Genomic DNA, 16,483 nt, shown 5'->3' on the forward strand with positions numbered 1-16,483 from the left:
CTGGCTCTGGGAGGGGCGTGGGATCTAATGCTTGGTGCTGGGAGGGGGTGGGAGTCAGGACTCCTGGTTCCATTTCTACCTCTGGAAGGGGAGTGGGATCTAGTGGCTTAGAGCAGTGGGACTGGAACCAGGACTCCTGGGTTCTATTTCTGGTTCTGCCACTGACCTGCTTTGGGCGAGGCAAAAAAAATCTCTCTCTCAACCCCGGACTCCCCAACAGCCTAAAGTGCTCATGCTGCTGGGTTCAGCTTGTCCCTCGCTGCCCCCCGGATTTCCTTACCCCCAGCCCTGACGCTCTGGCCTCATTCCATTTTCAGATCCCCCTCCAGGTGCTGCTGCGCTGCCCAGCTTGCCGCTGGCGGCATCGCCATGTCAATGACGGTGAATCTGACCGGACCGGCCCCCTGGGGCTTCCGTATCACGGGAGGAAGGGACTTCAGGAAGCCCATCATTGTGTCCAAGGTAGGAGCATCCACACGGGTATGTCCCAGGGTTTGTCTGCTTGTGCTGGAGTGTGCTCTAGGCACTTGGGCAGCGGGACACTGGGAGCCAGGACTCCTGGGTTCTAATCTTGGCCCTGCCACTGAATCCCTGTATGGCCTTGCACAAGCACCTTGGATGAGAGGGTGAGTGTTGCCTGTGCTCTGGAGGTGAATAGCTTCTGATGGGCTGGCAAGGGGAGCGGCTCTGAGGATTTAGCTAACGCTTCCAAATCCTAGGCTAGACAACCCGGGTTAGCAGCCTAGTGCAGGCGTGTTAAACTGGCCGAGTTCAAGCTAGGCTCCCCCCAGAATGTGCCGTGCCCAGTTAAACCCATGTCAAGGCACATTGCCTTGTCCAGGTTCGGCTAACGAGTAGTGAACACCTTCTAAAGCAGACCTGCACAACATGCGGCCCGTGTGGGCTCACTGTGCGGCCCGCGGGGGGTGAGTAGGTGGGCTCACTGTGCAGCCCGTGGGGGGTGAGTAGGCAAGCGGCGGGTGAGGGAGGGGGGCTGAGTAGGCGAGCAGGGGGGCAGTGGCGGGGGGTGAGTAGGCGAGCTGGAGATGGGAGCTGAGGAGGCAAGCGGGCGGGCAGTGGCAGGGGTGTGGGGGGGGGCTGAGGAGGCAAGCCGGGGGGCTGAGGAGGCGAGCAGGCAGGCAGTGGCAGGGGGGCAGGTGAGCCGGCGGCAGGGGAGGGGAGCGGAGTAGGTGAGCTGGGGTGGTGTGGGGCTGAGGAGGCAAGCGGGGGGGTAAGTAGGCGAGTTGGGAGGGGGGCGGCTGAGGAGGCGAGTGGCAAGTCGGTGGCTGACCTGTTCTACTGATCTGGTCTGGCTCCCATTCCCTCTCAAAAGGTTGCAGCTGTCTGGAGGCGCTTGCCTTCCAAGCCTACCTCATTCATTCAACAGGGCAATTGATTACAACTACAACGTGGGGGGAAGATCTTATTCTACTTCTAGCAAAAAGACATTTTTCTTTTACCTTAATTATACTACCTTAGGGGTCAGCTATAACATATTACCAAGGTTCAATACTGCTGTTTCAGCAGGGCGGCGCTGGGGAAGGAGGGCTTTTTTCCACAGGGCGGGTGGCGCTGGGGGGGGGTTGTTTCTGTGGGGCGGGCGGCGCTGGGGGGGGTGTTGTGTTTCGGGGGGGCTGGGTGGTGCTGGGGAGGGGGTTCGGCGGGGCCGGGGGGGTTCGGCCCTCAGCTGTTTCCTTTGGAGTAATATGGCCTTCGCCGCTTTACGAGTTGTGCAGGCCTGTTCTAAAGCCTAGCCTGGGAGTGGCCTGAGGGTGTGTCTGGGGTCTCAGCAAAGGGATCTTGGCTGGTGGCGTGCAGAGAGGGTGGCAGCCAGGCCCCCAGCTGGACACGGCTTTGCGTTCTGGAAGTAGCTGCTGGAACGGGAGCCAGGAAGCCGGGGGATGCCCGGAGTTATGGCTCTCCCTGCTAAGTGGCATGTGCTGGGCTAGCTGCAGTGGTTCAAGGAGCCCCAGGTGGAGAGCAGCCAGTCCAGGAGGGGGGGTAAAGAAGCCGCAGAGAGTGGGAGGCTGTCCCCCGGCAGGGATGCTGCAGGTGCCTTCCTGTGGGGATCTGAAAGGGAAGAGCCCAGGCACTGGGTCCAGCTCCCCGTTGGTGTGGGGTCTGACAGGCTTGATCCTGGGGTGAGCTCCCTGTGGATTTCCCCATGGCTCCCTAGTATAATCTGGCTGGCTCTCTCGCATCTTTCTGCTGGCATGCTGTCCTCTCCATCCCCCCGTGCCGCAGCCGCTCGCTCTCCCATCGGCGAAGGGCAGGGGCTGCAGAGGAAGCCAGCTCCCCGCTGAGTGGGCGTGGTGCCAAGGGACCTGGGAGCAGATCCTGTTTACCGTCCTTGAGGAATCCTGGTCTGTGGGAACAGGCTAGAAGTCCCTGTGGTGCACGTGTGCGGAGAAAAACAATGGGCCCTAACGTCACCCCGGCCAAGAGGAGTTTCTCTCTGTTGTTGTTCTGGCCTTGACCTTGGTGTCCACTGTAAACCTGGCCTCAATCAGGAGAGATCAGGACTGGGAGGTGGGGTCTTCTGCCTCCAAGTCACCAGCTGGGACCCGTGAGCAGGCTGGCTGTGACCGAGAGCCCTTCCCGCCTCAGCAGAGAGGCCAAGGACTAGGTGGACCATGGAGATTCAACATCCTCCCCCAGCCTTAGGGGTGGTCCCTCTGAATCAGGTTTTGAGGCACATTGGCAAGACAGAACTCATCCTGTGCTGCACTGTGGATTTTCAGAAGCTTTTATGCCCTGCGGCTGTCGCTCTGGCATCTTTCCCCAGCACTAGAGTCATGTCACTTTATTGTAAGTAGCGCAGGTAGCGAGGCCTACAGTTAAGCTTGCTGGACATTTCCCATTCTAAGGCCCTGTTTTCCAAAGCCAAACTTTAAGCCTTCGGCCTGATATCTTCCATGCCAATTGGCGGTCTCAGGCTGAACTTTTTTGGAAAGTTTCAGCTAAAATGGTTCAGCCCTTTCTGAGAATGGAATTTGCCTCATTTGTTGCAGAGGTTGGCAGGTGTGTAGTGAATGAGGCAGGAGGCTGCAGGAAGAGAGAGGATGGTCTCATAGGTAAGGTGGTTGAATGCAGTCCTGGAGAACTGGATTCTATCCCTGCCTCTGCCACAGAGTTCCTGTGTGATTCTGGGAAAGTCACTTCAACCGGACATTTGTTTGACAGATGGTCACTAATTGTGTGTTCCTCATTTTCTGGGTGTCCAACTTGAGACCAGATAAGCAGAAGTGCTGAGCGCTCCCAGCTTTGCCTGAAGTGAGTTGGGAGCTGGGCTGTGAGCATATAACATGCTACGTGTTGCTAAGTATGCTGAAAAATCAGGCTCCAGGCGTCTCAAATGGACACCCAAAATTAGCTGACAATTTTGGCTTTAATCTTTGTGCCTAGTTTTCACACATATAAGCTGCGGGGGGGGGAGGGTGTAATACCACCCCTTGCCTCCCGGGCTCTGTGAATTTGTTAATTCATGTTTGCAAAGAATGAAGACTGCAATGAGAGCACTGTAGAAGAAGCCCACAAGGAAATGAATAATTCTCTATTCAGAGCAGGATAGTCATGCATGGGACTGCACAGTGTTGGAGGAGGATAAAAGGAAATACTGCCCAGCTTTGCTGAGCACTGGCCAGAGAGTAAGGCATGTAGTGTTGGGGGTGGGAGAGGGGTGCCTGGGGAGTCTCACCCACGGGGCTAGCGGGTAGCCACTCAAAAACTCAGCAGTGTCCTCTGCCCCAGGTCTACTCCCTACACTGTGGCCCCATTTTGACAGCCGCTTCCCAAGGGCAGCAGGGTATTTGGATGCTATCTGGTTTCCAGGTCAGGGATGGTTTCCCCTCCCCCAGGTCTAGGTACGATGTCTGGGAACCTCCTGTCTGGGGGCGAAAGCTCTAGGCCCCTGAGTGGAATGTAGGGCTCCTCTGAGCCAGCCGGGGCCAGGGGCAGGTAGAGAAATCGCTGCTGACTCGCAGGGTTTGGCCATCCCTTTGGGCTCCTCCTCACTGCAGAGTTACCCTGTGTGACCGCTAGTGTGTTCTGGCCAACCATGGGCAGGGCCGGAGGCTGGGCTGGAAGAGGTCCCACCGAGAAGCCAAGCTGGGGGAAAAGCTGGAAGCTGGTGGCGTGGCGGTAGGTGATGGTAAATGCAAGCCCAAGGCAGGGCTAAGCTTGGGCCAGTGTGTGTCATCTGTTCAGAGCAGGTTGGGAAGGCCCCCCTGCTTATCTCCCCCTCCCCTCTCGCTGCTCCTTGGGCGAGGGTGGCAGTGTCTCCTGTGCCATGGTATGCTGGAGGTGGCTGGCAGGCCTCTGCCCCTGGCATTGTGTCTCCCCCAGGGCGGTTTTTCTCTGCAGTAATGCCTGGGTGTTCTCCCGCTCCCCCCGCCCCCTTGCTGCGCAGGTGACGGAGCACGGGAAGGCAGCTGCAGGGGACCTCCGACCTGGTGACGTCATCGTCTCCATCAATGGCGACAGCACGGCCGACATGCTCAATGTGGAGGCGCAGAACAAGATCAAGCAGAGCTCCGGCCGGCTCCAGCTTCAAGTGGACAGGTGAGATCCGCCTGCCCGCGTCCGCACTGTGCTGCTCCCTGTTCCTCAGCAGGGCAGGGATCTGCTCGGGGGTCTGGCTTCGCTATTTCCGCCCCAGTCCCCTTGCGCTGGGGAGTGGTGCAGCGTCCAGGTGGGGCATCGGGGGTCTATGGCGCCATGGAGAAGAGCGTGGAGGAATCTGGAGTCCTGCAAGTTCAAACTAGCAATCACTCCAGCAGGATCAGTCCTAGCTCTTTTCATCACAGCAACAAGGCCTAAGGGGTGGAGCTGGGAGTCACGACTCCTGGGTTCTCTTCCCGGCTCTGCCACTGATTCACTGGCTAGCCTTGGGCAAGTTACTGACCCCCTCTGTGCCTCAGTTTCTCCTGCTGTGCAGGGAGGGGTAATGATCCCTCCACCTCTCCCGGAGAGCTGGGGGTTAGTTAACAAATTGGTACAGCACTATTTATGTCCCAATACAATATGCCATTACCAGGGCTCAGCCCTGTACTGCTCCTGCCTACACTTCCTGCATGGACAGGTTGTGGAGCCAGGGATGAGGGTTATTCCCCCCTGCCCCTCAGTGGTGGAAGCACACCAGCCTGGGCAAAGGTTGAGCGGGGTTCAGGGCTCCAGCTCCCTCTGTTTACATGGAGCAGCAGAGGCGTACAAGAGAGAGCCGAGGCCTGTATGGGGGATACAAGGCTGGAATACAGAGGGGTCTTGCCCTGGTCTCTTTGCTACACCCTGGGGATCACTGCTCTGGGGTCCTGTGCCAGGCTTTATGCTGCAGCTTTGAGGGCCGGGGGGCATGCTGGGCACAGAGCTGTGGCTCCTGGGTGGGTGGGGGGCTGTGACATGCTATGGGGTGGGCATGCTGTGCTCTGGGTGGCTCTGAGGCTGGGTGAGGGGATCAGCTGTGCTGTGCTTCTGAGGCAGGGGCATGCTGGGCACAGAGCTGTGGCTCGGGCGGCATGCAGGGCAGGGCTGGGGTTCTGTAGGGTGGGGCTGTGCCAGGCACAGCGTGTCTGTTCCTCCCTGCTTCGGGAGACGCCATCTCTGCTGTTGGCCTCAGGGGGCCTTTAGGCTGCTTCTGGAAACCAGCACGCTGTGCGCACGACGGAGCAGGCAGCTTTGGCAGCTACCGCCCTGCAGCCCAGGTCTGACTGGTTCCAGCAAGCCTCTGGCCTCTGGGAGGGGCAGGTCAGGGGTGTCCTGTGACAGCCCCTTGCAGCATGGGGCAGGCCCCAGTCAGCGGAAGCTGGAGCTGGACACGGCTCCCCCGGATGGCCAGGCTGCAGGAGAGGGACCCTGCGTGGCAGGTCTGTCAATCCAGTCGCCCCTGGGGCTGGCTCTTCATGACCCTCCCCGATTCACCTGCTTGGCCCGGATGAGCTGGCTGCAGCGGCTGCATTGACGCTTATGATCTAAGCCAGACCCAGAGGAAGGGAGGCCAGGAGCTGTCTTTCCCCTGAAGCTGGGTAGCTGGGCCCTGCCCCAGTGGGGAGGTGGAAAGTTTCTTTGCGCTGTCTCCTGATGACTCTGACTGTCCAGAACGTGAAACTATCTTTGCGGGGGGGGGAGGCGGTGTGATGGGTGCATCCTAAAAATACCTCGCTGCTGACCTGGGCGCAGCCACATGCCAGCCTGACTCACGGCTTCCTCTGGCCCTCCCCCGCCATCTGCGGCGCTCGCAAGGGATTGTTTGGCAAGGGAATCTGCCTGGCCGGCTGCCCCAGGGGTTGCATTGTAGGGTGAGGACGTGCCTGGGAGCGCCAGGCAAACTCTTGGGCTGAGCCCCCGCCTTGCCCTGGTCAGACGCTTCTGCAGCAGGTCGCGTCGCCTGGACGCTTGCTCGCATCCCCCCTCAGCAGTTGCAGCTCAAATGCGTGTGCGCACAAGCTTCTGTGCAGTCACGCTTGCACAGGCGTGTGCAGCCTAGTTTCATCATTGCTGGTGCACGAGCTCCTGGGGAGCTGCCTGCCCAAGAGACCCCCTCCCGCACGCATGAAGCCCCTTTCTCTCGCCAGCCCATCTCTCCTGGCTGCCTCTCTGCTCGGTGCTGCGTCCTCTCCAGCTGACTGGGACGTGCAGCGGGTTCCTGACGAAGGGTGGGAAACCCTCATGGTATCTTGGAAGTGGCCCAAGACCCACAAACCCAGCCGGAGCGGCTCAGGAGGCTGCATTCCTCTCATTCCGGGCCCTTTGGCTCATCTCCTTCCCTTCCCCGCCTGCCCCAAGAGCCAGCCCGCTGTCCCTGTGCTCCCGCTGGGTCCCCAGGGTGGGGAGCCACGCCTCTCCATCCCCAGGCTGCTGGCCCTTCCCCTCGCCTGCTCTGGCTCGTCACTCCTTGGCCCCTGCTGTACTGCAGCCCTAGAGCACAGGGAAGAGCAGCGCCCCATCTGAGTAGCCGCCCCCAGCTTACACACCCTTGCCCCGGGAGCTGGCTCTGTCCCTCTGTGAAAGCAACGTGCCCTTTTGCTGCCATTGGGCGTGTCTGCGTGTGTGTGTGAGAGGCAAGCAGACACCCGCAGTCTGCTCTGTGTCCTGCTGGCTGGGGCTAACCCCATGTGGCCCCTTTCCCCGGGTGGAGTGCTGGTCCCTATATTCTGATCCCTTTGGGGCTGGGCCCGGGCTTCAGAACTCCCAGCGCCCTGCCCCTCTGCTCACGGGCGTATGGGATGTGGGGGGATGACTCCTCTCATCTCCCACCGTCATGTTGCATTCCTACGGTCCCATTTGTACCCCTCTATTTAACTGCCCTTAATGAATTCCAGCTCCTGGCTACATCAAAGCCCCCAGCGGGTTCCTGCTGAGAGGGGGAGAGAATATGAAGCAGCCCTGTATTCCCCTCCTCCCTCCGCCTGGCCTCCGGGGCTGGCGCTGCGTCCAGCACATCTGGGCTGGGACCAGGAGCAGGAGTGGAAGAAGTCCTCTTAACCCTTTGTCCTTCTAACTGTGGCCCTCTAGGTCCCTGGATAGGGAGTGTGCTGGGTGGAGCGAGGCCTCTGGGGTGAACCGAGTTCTTCCTCGCTGACGGGGAGACTGTTCTGGTAGCCCCCACTGAAATCAGGGCCCCGTTGCTCCGGGTGCTGTACGTAAATAGTTCACTGGGGAACGGGCTGTTTCCTACCAGCCAAATAAACAAGATGATGGGTTATTAATGTTACCCCATTGGACGGATGGGGACTGAGGGGCTAGGGGTCTTGCCCAAGGGTGCAGTCTGTGGTGGAGCCGGGAGTAAACCTTGGGTCTCCTGTGTCCCAGGCCTGTGCCCCCAGCTTATCCTTCTTCTGCTTTCCCATGGGGAGGGTAGTTGGTGCAGTCTGTCAGACACAGTATACCAAGGAACGTGGCCTCAGGGCAGGGCACGAGAGGGGGTAACTAGCCAGCTGCCTTCTCTGGTCCCGGGTGTCATCCCAAGGCCCCAAAGGTGGAATGGGGGCCAGCCAAGCCGACCTCACTCTCTCTCTCTCTCTCTCTCTCCATCTCCTCCCTCTTTCCACTGCACTCAGGTCCCAGTTGTTCTCTCCCCACCAGACCAACGGTGAGAGCTCCCCAGAGATGTTGGCCATGCGGTTCCAGGTGAGACCCCCTCCCATCCCCAGCTCACCACCAGGTCCTTCCCCAGACCCTGGGGAGAGTGGAAACATCCAGCCCCACCTGGCAGCGGGAGCTCCATGTCTTGGCCCCAAGCCCTGCCCGTAGGGGGGAGAGTGCTGTGCCTGTTAATGGCCCTGGGACTAGATTTCAGGGCATGGCTGCCTTTGCCCATCCCAAGGCCTCTCCCCACACAAGCGTCCTTCCTGCTCAACCCCAAAGGAGGGGGAGTGACGGGGAGCCAGGCCATCCTGACTGGTGCGTGGGGTGGCTCCATCCCCCTGCCCGCTTGGCTGACAGTATCTTTCCCCAGGATGTCGTACGAACCAGGGATGACAGCCAGGGCTCGGTGAGGTCCTCCTACTCCAGCCCGGCGTCCCTCAGCCCCCGGCCTGGCAGCCCCTTCTCATCCTCGTCACCCGGGTACCGGCCCGGCAGCCCCTATAGCCCCCAGAGGCCCAGCCTGCCCTCCGAGGGCAGAGGGGAGACGGTGGCGAGCAGCTGCAGGTAAGGCCCAGAACCAGGGAGAGGTAGAGGCTCATGGCTGGAGCAACGAGCACCAGCAGTTAGAGGCGGGGTGGGCGTGCCACGCATCTGGCTTTGAATGGCACAGGTGTGGGGGGCTGGCAGGGTGGAGGTGATGGGGTACAGCTGACCCCTTTTTGTGATTCCCCCTATGAATGGGTTTCCCATGGACTTTTCCCCCCCCTTTCAGCTTCCAGTCTCTGACCAGTTCTCCCAGTGTCTTTGAGGATCGCTCCCCCTCACCCCACGGGCACCAGCGTCCAGGCAGCAGACAGGTGAGCAGGAGGGCGCTGGGGTAACAGCATCCCAGGTGCACAGCGTTCTGTGTTGGGGGGGATCCCCCCGCCATCGAGCTGGGGTGTGACGCTGCAGGGGGCAGGTCTTGGCTTCGTACCCTGGGGACCTGGCGTTGTGCTGGAGGTGTGTCTCTGTGGGAGAGTCTGAGTTATGTTGTCTCTTTCCTCTGCCTGGGCCGCCGCGGGAAGCCTCGTGAGGCCCTGTGTGGTGCCAATGACCCAAGCTCCTCCAATTCCCCCGCAGGGTTTGGGATGCCTTGTTTCTGAACGCAGGGGGAGCAGGGTGCCAGGGGCCCAGCTGGCAATTCCTGTCGCTGGCTGTCCCTTTTTTGTCAGATGGGATAACTGGACATTCTCACCATAGCAAAGTCCAGTCCATCTTCATAGTCCTACTGAGCTCTTGGCCCCAGCAATATCTTGTGGCAGCGAGTCCCACAGGCAAACCACACATTTTGCAGCAATCTGAAACATGCTGCCATTGGGTGTCGCTGATTTGGGGTGTCGCTACTGCCTTTCCTGTCCTACTCATTGGTGTGGTCTGTCCATCTGCACCAATGCCTGTCTCTGAACCCCCCTCTCCTGGGATATTTTTCCTTGGGGCATTTGTCCCTTCCCCTCCCGGTGCTGACTCTGGGTCCGGGTCCAGGTGTATTTGTAGGATTGGGGAAGAGCTCCATTGTGGCAACAGGAGGGGATTTTACTGCCGGAGGGGGTTGGGGTGTTCACATCAGCCCTCTGGCGCTGTGACTGCTCCTCCCTTGGTCCATCCAGCTGTGCCCGCCTGCTCCATCCAGTCTCCTTGTTCCTGTACTGCCCCAGAGGGACCCTCCTGGTGGAGCGAGGGCTTTGGCCTCCATGTTGCCCCACGTCAGCCGCCCCCTTGAGGCCGTGCACTGGGCCCCGTTACTAAGGCAGCCGGATCCCACCTCTGTCCCCGCAGGCAGCAGTGCACCTGGCTGGGGATGTTTGCCTGTTTCTACCTGGCGTCTCCGAGGCAACGGCTCAGGGCAGGGGAGGCAAAACCAGTTTGGGGAGATGCTGCTGCTTTCCCGTGGGCATGCAAGGCAGGGGCGTTGGCAGGGGAGGCTGCCTCCACAAAGACACGTGCTGGGTCCTGGGAGCCTCTGCTCTTCCCTGGAGGAGCCGCTTGCTCCATTGCCTCTGGGGGGGGCTGTTCAGTCTCTGTTCAAAGCCTTCCCTCGTTGCTGGATACTGCCTGCCCCAGTGCCCACTCCCCAATCCTGGGTGTGTTCTCTGTGCTGATAGCCAGGCCACACTGGCACCACAGCTGCAGGTCCAGGGAGTTCATGGCTGGGGAGCTGCAGCCCAGTACCTGAGCCATGAGCCCCAGTTACCCGCCCTGCCGGTGCTCGGCAGAGCCTGGCTCCAAGGGGCTGCATCCCCCTGCTGCCCTGGGGCGGTGGGCTCCGTTCCCTGCTCCGCACCACTGGGCTCCCTGTACAGCTTTCCCTATCCCAGAGGTGCCTGGGCAGTGTGGCCCAGGCCGGTTGCAGTGCAAGCCTCCAGTAGACTTTCTAGCCAAACCTACACCCGGGGTGAGGTGCTGGGAAGCCTGTGACTCACCAGGGGGTCTGGCTCCTGGACTCTCCCATATCTTACACCCTGTAGCCTCCCCTTTCCCATGGGGGCCTGTTCTGTGCACTCCGGTGACATAGTGCCCAGAGCCACATCCTAGCACGCCCCACTTCGCGTTGGCCCAGCATTTTCTTGGCTCCCATCCTCTCCAGCGTGTTTCGCCTGGGCCTGGGCGCTGCTGCTGCTTGTTCCTCCTGGCTCCACTCCGTGGCAGCCGCTGACTCCGGGGGCCCTCTCCCTTCCCTCCTTAGCTTTCTTTATTTTCTCGGGGCTGGGGATATTTTTCAAGCCCAAATTGGGAAGCGTGGTGGCCCCGGAGCATGGCCTGTTCCAGCTGGCAGCGGGCTTGGCACCAGCAGACCCTTGGCTTCCCCTGCTGGTTTGTTCTCTCGTTCCTTCCCAGCGTTTATTTGCTTTGGTCTCTGGGTCCTGGTGGGCTCCTCCCTGCCTGGAGGCCACACTAGAGCTGGGGCCCTGCGGGTGGGATCGGAGATGGGGAGACAGGACCCCAGTGTGCGGGAGCTGAGCAGGGATGCTTTCCCTGAGCCACATGGCTCCTTGGCAACTGCTTAGCTCTTCCTAGCAGCAAAGAGGGCCCCAGAGGCTAGACCATCCCCCCCAACCTGCCTGTCTCTTGATTCCCAATGACACCCTCCAGCCTCCCGAGGGTCTGTCTTTGGGACGCTCGAGTTAACTGCAGGGCCTGGCGTGTGGCACGTTGATATGGCCGGACCTCGCTGCATTGTGAGAGCTGGAGTGTCGCTGATGGGAGGACGGATGCTTAAAGTGCAGGCGGAACTGCAAGGAGAGTCTCTAAGGGATCGATTGGCACCGTAATCTCTATTGGGCCACTCTGGGGCCAGGGAACACGAGGGTTGCAGTGCGCATGGCACAGGTACACACTCGTGGGCTCTGTGCTTGGCTCCTTGCAGAGATCTGAGCCAGCCAGATCCCCTGCCCCGGGGAAGGGGACCAGACCCCTCTACTTTCCTCCTTGGATGGAAGGCTGAGCAGCCGGGCTCTGCTGGCTTGCGGGGTGTGCTCTGTCGAGTTTTTCTCCCAGAAACATTTGCTTCCACTTATCCGGGGTTTCGCCTTTCTTGTGGCTCCAGGACTGTTAAACAGGAGCAGATGTCGTTGGAGGAGCATTTCTGGGCTAGCAGCACAGGCTTAAAATAACAGGCTTTTTTGGGGGGGGCGGGAGGGAGTGTCTCCTGGATTTGGCTAGAGCCGACCCAGAAATAGGCATGCTGGGCAGGGACACAGCACTGGCAGAGAGGGCGCCGGGCAGCACCGTGACGGGGAGGAGAGGGGCATGTCTGCCTGGTGCTGCGTAGCTGGCTGGTCCTTGCAGAAAGGAGCCAGGGCTGTGGCAGGGGTGGGGAGCAAGCGGGGAGGGGTGCTGTGCTGGCCCCGTTTCCCTCCAATCCCCATGGAGGGGAGCAGGGTCTGGCTGGCCTTGGAACTGGCACCGGCTTGGTGGGGCGGCTGGGGACCCCTTCTAGGGCCTGCTCCAAGAGGGTGTGACTACCCAGAACGTCCTTTGCTTGCTCTGGGGTGGAATGAGCACGTGCAGCTCACCGCATAGTGCCAGGATGAGCAGAGCCTCCATCTCCCCTGCAAGCTGACGGGGCGTCTGCCTCTTGCAGATCTATCCATTGCCCACTTCCCCCAGCAAACAGAGCCCTCTCTGCACCGCTCACGCCCCGGCTGGGGGCCCCCCGGAAACCAGCCCTGCATTGTGGGCCAGGGCCCTGTGGGACAGGGAGGGCGTTGCCGTGTGCGTCTCCCCAGCCAGGAGCCGCAGGTCTGAGGGGGTCCCCTTTGCTCTGCTGGGAAACACTCCAGCAGCTGGGAGGAGATGTCTGGACTGTGGGTCAGGAGCGTCCTCTAGTGGCCGGAGCATGCCGTGCAGCCCTGGGTGTATGTGAAAGGGCCACGCTCTTGTATCCTGCGGAGTAAAAACGGGATGGACCCGTTGAGTGTCTGCACAAAGCACCCCTGCCCTGCGGCATCCCATTCGCTAGTATCCACAGCTTGACTTGTCCCTTGCTAAGGCATCGGGACGGGCGCCGTGGCCTAGCAAGCAGAGCTCTGGCTTGGGAAGGCTGGGTCCCCAAGTTCTGCGCCAGCCTCGCTCAGGGTCTGGCTCCTCACGCTCCCTCCTTCTCTCTCTTGTGTCTCAGGAGCGAGGCAGCTTGTGCCACCCGAGCAGCTCTCCAGTTGCAGCTCTGCCTCTGATCAACCGCACACCATCCCCTCTCGGCCCCTGGGAGATGGGGAGGGCCCCGGGCAGGGCCTCGCCCTCGTACAGCCCCCGCAACAGGTAAGTCTGGCTCGCCAGCTGGGGCTTGGGCAGGGAGGGGGGTGTGACCCAGCCCAGAGCGAAGGATGCTGTGAGGAATCAGTCTGTGACCCACAGGGCTCCAGGGGAAGTGTGACATAAGCCAGGCTGGCAAGAGGACCCGGAGGATGCTGCCATTCAGGGCGAAGGGGCGTTGGCAGAGCGGTGCCAGCCTTGAACTGATTTGGAGAGTGTGAGGGGGGTTGGGTCGAGGTGAATTGCCTCAGCGGGGCAGTGAGGGGGCTGGAGACTGAGGCACGTTGTGGGATCTGGGTCCGGGGAGGGGTCTCTTGGGTCTCAGCTGAGCTGGGAGATAGAGGGCGGGGCTGTGGGGTCAGTTCAGGGGTGCATAGCCTGGGGAGACTGGGTCTGGTTGGGGTTGTGGGGGTCAGGTTGGGATTGAGCCGCATCACTAGAGCTGCTTCCTTAAAGGCGTCCTGTTCCTACCTCACCCCCCCACCCTTGCTAGTCTAGTCCCACAGCCCTGCCAACGTACCTCTGTTCAGACCCACGGCACCCCCTGCTGCTCTGCTGAGCTCTGCCAAGGTGCTGCGCAGGCTGGGCCTGAGGTCTGCCAGCATTGCGGGGGGCAGGGGGTGGTGAGGGGAGCCAAGCACTGGAGTAGCTGAGAGTGAGGCAAGGCACCTTTGGAGAGAACGGGCCCCTGGCTGAGAGTGGAGTTGTGGGGTGGGGGAGCCCTCTGGTAGGCTGGGAAATCCCTGCCCAGAGATCCCAGGCCCCAGCCTGCTCACCAGGGGTTCCCCTGGCCCAGGGAGCCATGCAAGGGTTAACTCAGCTGATCCAGGTGTGCGTGGGAAGGAGCAGGGCAGGCCTGGGCATCACCCTGGCCAGGGAGCGTCAGTGCCTTGTCAGCACAGAGAGCTGGAGACTGGGCCTGCAGAGAGACCAAAGGGGCAGCAGGCTCGCCCCCTTGGCAGGGCCCTGGGGTAGGTATTTGGAGGGGTGTGAATTCCCAGTTCCCACCCACAGGGGGAACTGGCCATGTGTATGGGATGCAGGGTGCTGGCTGGGCTGTGGCCCCCGGGTTTCCTCATGGAGGAAGTGCAGAGGTGTGGGCTAGAAAGGCACCCCCCTGAACAACTCAGGTGGGACGGGCTGATGGGCACAGAGTTGTCTGTGCCTGGGGTGAGGAGTTGGCTCTGTCAGCGGAGCTCAGCAGCTGGGGTCTCTCCTCCCTTGGGATGGGAGCTGCAGGTACCTCATCCTGGCTGGAATCAAGAGGGGAGGGAGATCCTGCCAGTTCCTCCCTAGAGATGTGGGACTGTGGCCCCAGGGGCCCCTCTGGATAGGGGGTTAGCAGTCACCTCTGGGTCCCCAAGCTGGCACGCTGAGGAGGTTGGATTGTCTGAACACCCTCCCGCGGCCAGGCTGCTGCTGCCTTGGCACAACGGGGATTCGCTTGGAGCTTCGGCGGGTGAGGGGACCTTAACTGCCCCTTGTGTCGGGATGGGACGAGCCCCCTGCCCCTTTCTGGAGCACTGAGGCTTCCAGGTGGGTAGCTGCACGCAGTGGGTGGTTAGCAGGGCTGATTGGCCGGGATCTTGCTCCCTGCCCCACCTCGTGCTGGGTGCCTGGGGCTGGACATAGCTAGGCGCTCTGTGTTCTTCAGTGGGGCTGCTATACATCAGGGCCTGCTCTCTCCGCAGCCTGGACTCGGAGCCGGCCATGCGGCGCTTGGAGGAGGACTCCGAGGTCTACAAAATGATGCAGGAGAACCGTGAGATCCGGGCCGCTCCGCGGCAATCCAACACCTTCCGCCTGCTCCAGGTGGCTCTGGAGACTGATGGTGGAGGTGAGCAGAGGCTGGAAGGACCTGGAGCAGAGGGGCAGAGAAGGGAGTAGGCAGGAGTCCAGAAAAGGAGAGCAGAGGGGCCAGGACAAGGGCAGGGGTGTGATAGTCTCCAGGGTATGGGGTTCTGCATGGATGGAAGGGTCGGGGTGGAGGAGATTAGTCTTTGGGGTCCAGGGCAGTGTGTGGGGAGGCCTGGGGAGGGTCTGTGGACATGGGAGTGCATCCTTGATCCTAATGTCTCCCTTGCTCTCCTTTTCAGCGGGCACCACGACCCCCTTTCCCAGCAAGCTGTCCCCCAGCACCCACAAGCCAGTCACCAGCTCCGTGGCGGGGGTTCAGAAGCTGCACACATGTGAGAAGTGCGGCACTGGCATCACGTGAGTGTGGCTAATGCGGGGGAGGGAGACTCCGGAGACCCTCAACCTCCCTTCGGGCTGACGGCTCCATTTATCCCAGGATTTCTGGGGGGAGAGCCCAGTCGGGAACTCGCAGCAAGCCCGGGCTCTCTTGTCCTTCCAGCCCCCAGTGCTAGCTCCTGCAGGCCAGGCCTCATCTCCGTGCGGCAGGAGAGGGTGTCAGCCTGGTGCTCAGAGTCCAGACTCCTGGGTTCAGTTCCTGGCCAAGGGGAAGCAGTCTAGGTGGGGAGCAGTCTGCCCCGCCCATATTGCTAGGCGGGGGCGCGGAATGGCGTTGGCAGAATACAGAAGGCTGATGCGCTGGTATAGCAATGAGAGCACAGGAACTGGGCGTCGATCTCCTGGGTTCTATCCCCACCTCTGCCACCGATGCCCTTTGCAAGTCCCGTTCCCCCTCTGTGCCTCAGTTTCCCCATCTGGGAAGGCTTCGCGAATGTCTGCAGCATTGGAGATGGGGATCCATCCTTCTCCGGGCTCTGGGGCAGTTCAGACCCACGGACCCAAGCCCATGTGCCCTTTTGCCCGTCGAAGCGTGGCTAGGCATGGGGCTTGGCTGCATTAACCCCTAGGGACGAGGTGGAGGTGGCCACGTGGTCGCCCTTCTCCGTGTGTCTCTGTGCACACGGAAAGGCTTCTGGGGCTACTCTCCCGCTCGGCTGGTTACTGAAGCAGTGAGAGTTGCTCCGAGCGGCTGGAGCAATGCTATGGTGAGCGGCCTGAGGCTGGAGTTCAGAGGAAGGTGCCCTGGTCTCAGGGATGTCCCCACGGAGCAGGCAGGAACCCGTTGCTTGAATGGCTTGGCCGTAGCTTGGGAGAACGGAAGGCGGAGTTGACCCTGTTGGGATTTGAAGAGGCAGTGGCGCTGGGATGCTGTTGGCCAGCTCTTCCTCCCAGCTGACCGCGTCCACGCTGTCTCCCGCAGGACCCAGGCGGTGAGAATCCAGGAGAGCCGGTACCGCCACCCCTCCTGCTACATCTGTGCCGACTGTGGCCTCAACCTCAAGATGCGGGGCCACTTCTGGGTGGGCGAGGAGCTGTACTGCGAGAAGCACGCCCGCCAGCGCTACCAGGGCCTCGGGGAGGGCGCCGCCGCTGCCACGGCCATCTCCTCCAAGTCCTGAGCTGCACCCGAGAGCATGGGGCCTGGGGCTCCCTGGCTCTGCCCGCCCCCCCCCCTCCCCGGGGCTTCCGCCAAGCACAAACGCCACCTCCCATGCTGGGAGTCTCACTGCCGTGTCCTGCTCTCGGCCTCCCTCGATTGGCTGCTAGGCTCTTGCCCCCGCTGCTCCCCAGCCCGTCGGCTTCGCTGCTCTTGTTGCCGCCAGCCAATCGAGAGAGACCGATGAGGGAGCCT

General features: G+C 61.2%; 1 protein-coding gene across 1 annotated transcript; it reads left to right on the forward strand.

Annotated features, from left to right (window-relative positions):
* The first annotated feature begins 354 nt into the window (after window positions 1-354).
* Window positions 355-16,250, forward strand: PDLIM2 (PDZ and LIM domain 2). The gene is made up of 9 exons (XM_065399828.1): window positions 355-462; window positions 4,409-4,560; window positions 8,055-8,124; window positions 8,453-8,646; window positions 8,855-8,939; window positions 12,743-12,882; window positions 14,568-14,713; window positions 14,973-15,090; window positions 16,052-16,250. Exons 1-9 carry the CDS (start codon window positions 370-372, stop codon window positions 16,248-16,250), a joined length of 1,197 nt encoding a protein of 398 aa, XP_065255900.1. The 5' UTR covers window positions 355-369.
* The last annotated feature ends 233 nt before the right edge of the window (window positions 16,251-16,483 follow it).

This window comes from Emys orbicularis, chromosome 2, assembly GCF_028017835.1.
Source record: "Emys orbicularis isolate rEmyOrb1 chromosome 2, rEmyOrb1.hap1, whole genome shotgun sequence".
NCBI classification, from domain to species: domain Eukaryota; kingdom Metazoa; phylum Chordata; order Testudines; family Emydidae; genus Emys; species Emys orbicularis.

Excerpts from the sequence above, each read along its gene's own strand:
- PDLIM2 (XM_065399828.1), top strand. The coding sequence starts at position 370 with ATGTCAATGACGGTGAATCTGACCGGACCGGCCCCCTGGGGCTTCCGT. Across the intron at positions 4,561-8,054 it reads CTCCAGCTTCAAGTGGACAG|GTCCCAGTTGTTCTCTCCCC; the intron begins GTGAGATCCGCC and ends CACTGCACTCAG. Across the intron at positions 15,091-16,051 it reads AAGTGCGGCACTGGCATCAC|GACCCAGGCGGTGAGAATCC; the intron begins GTGAGTGTGGCT and ends TGTCTCCCGCAG.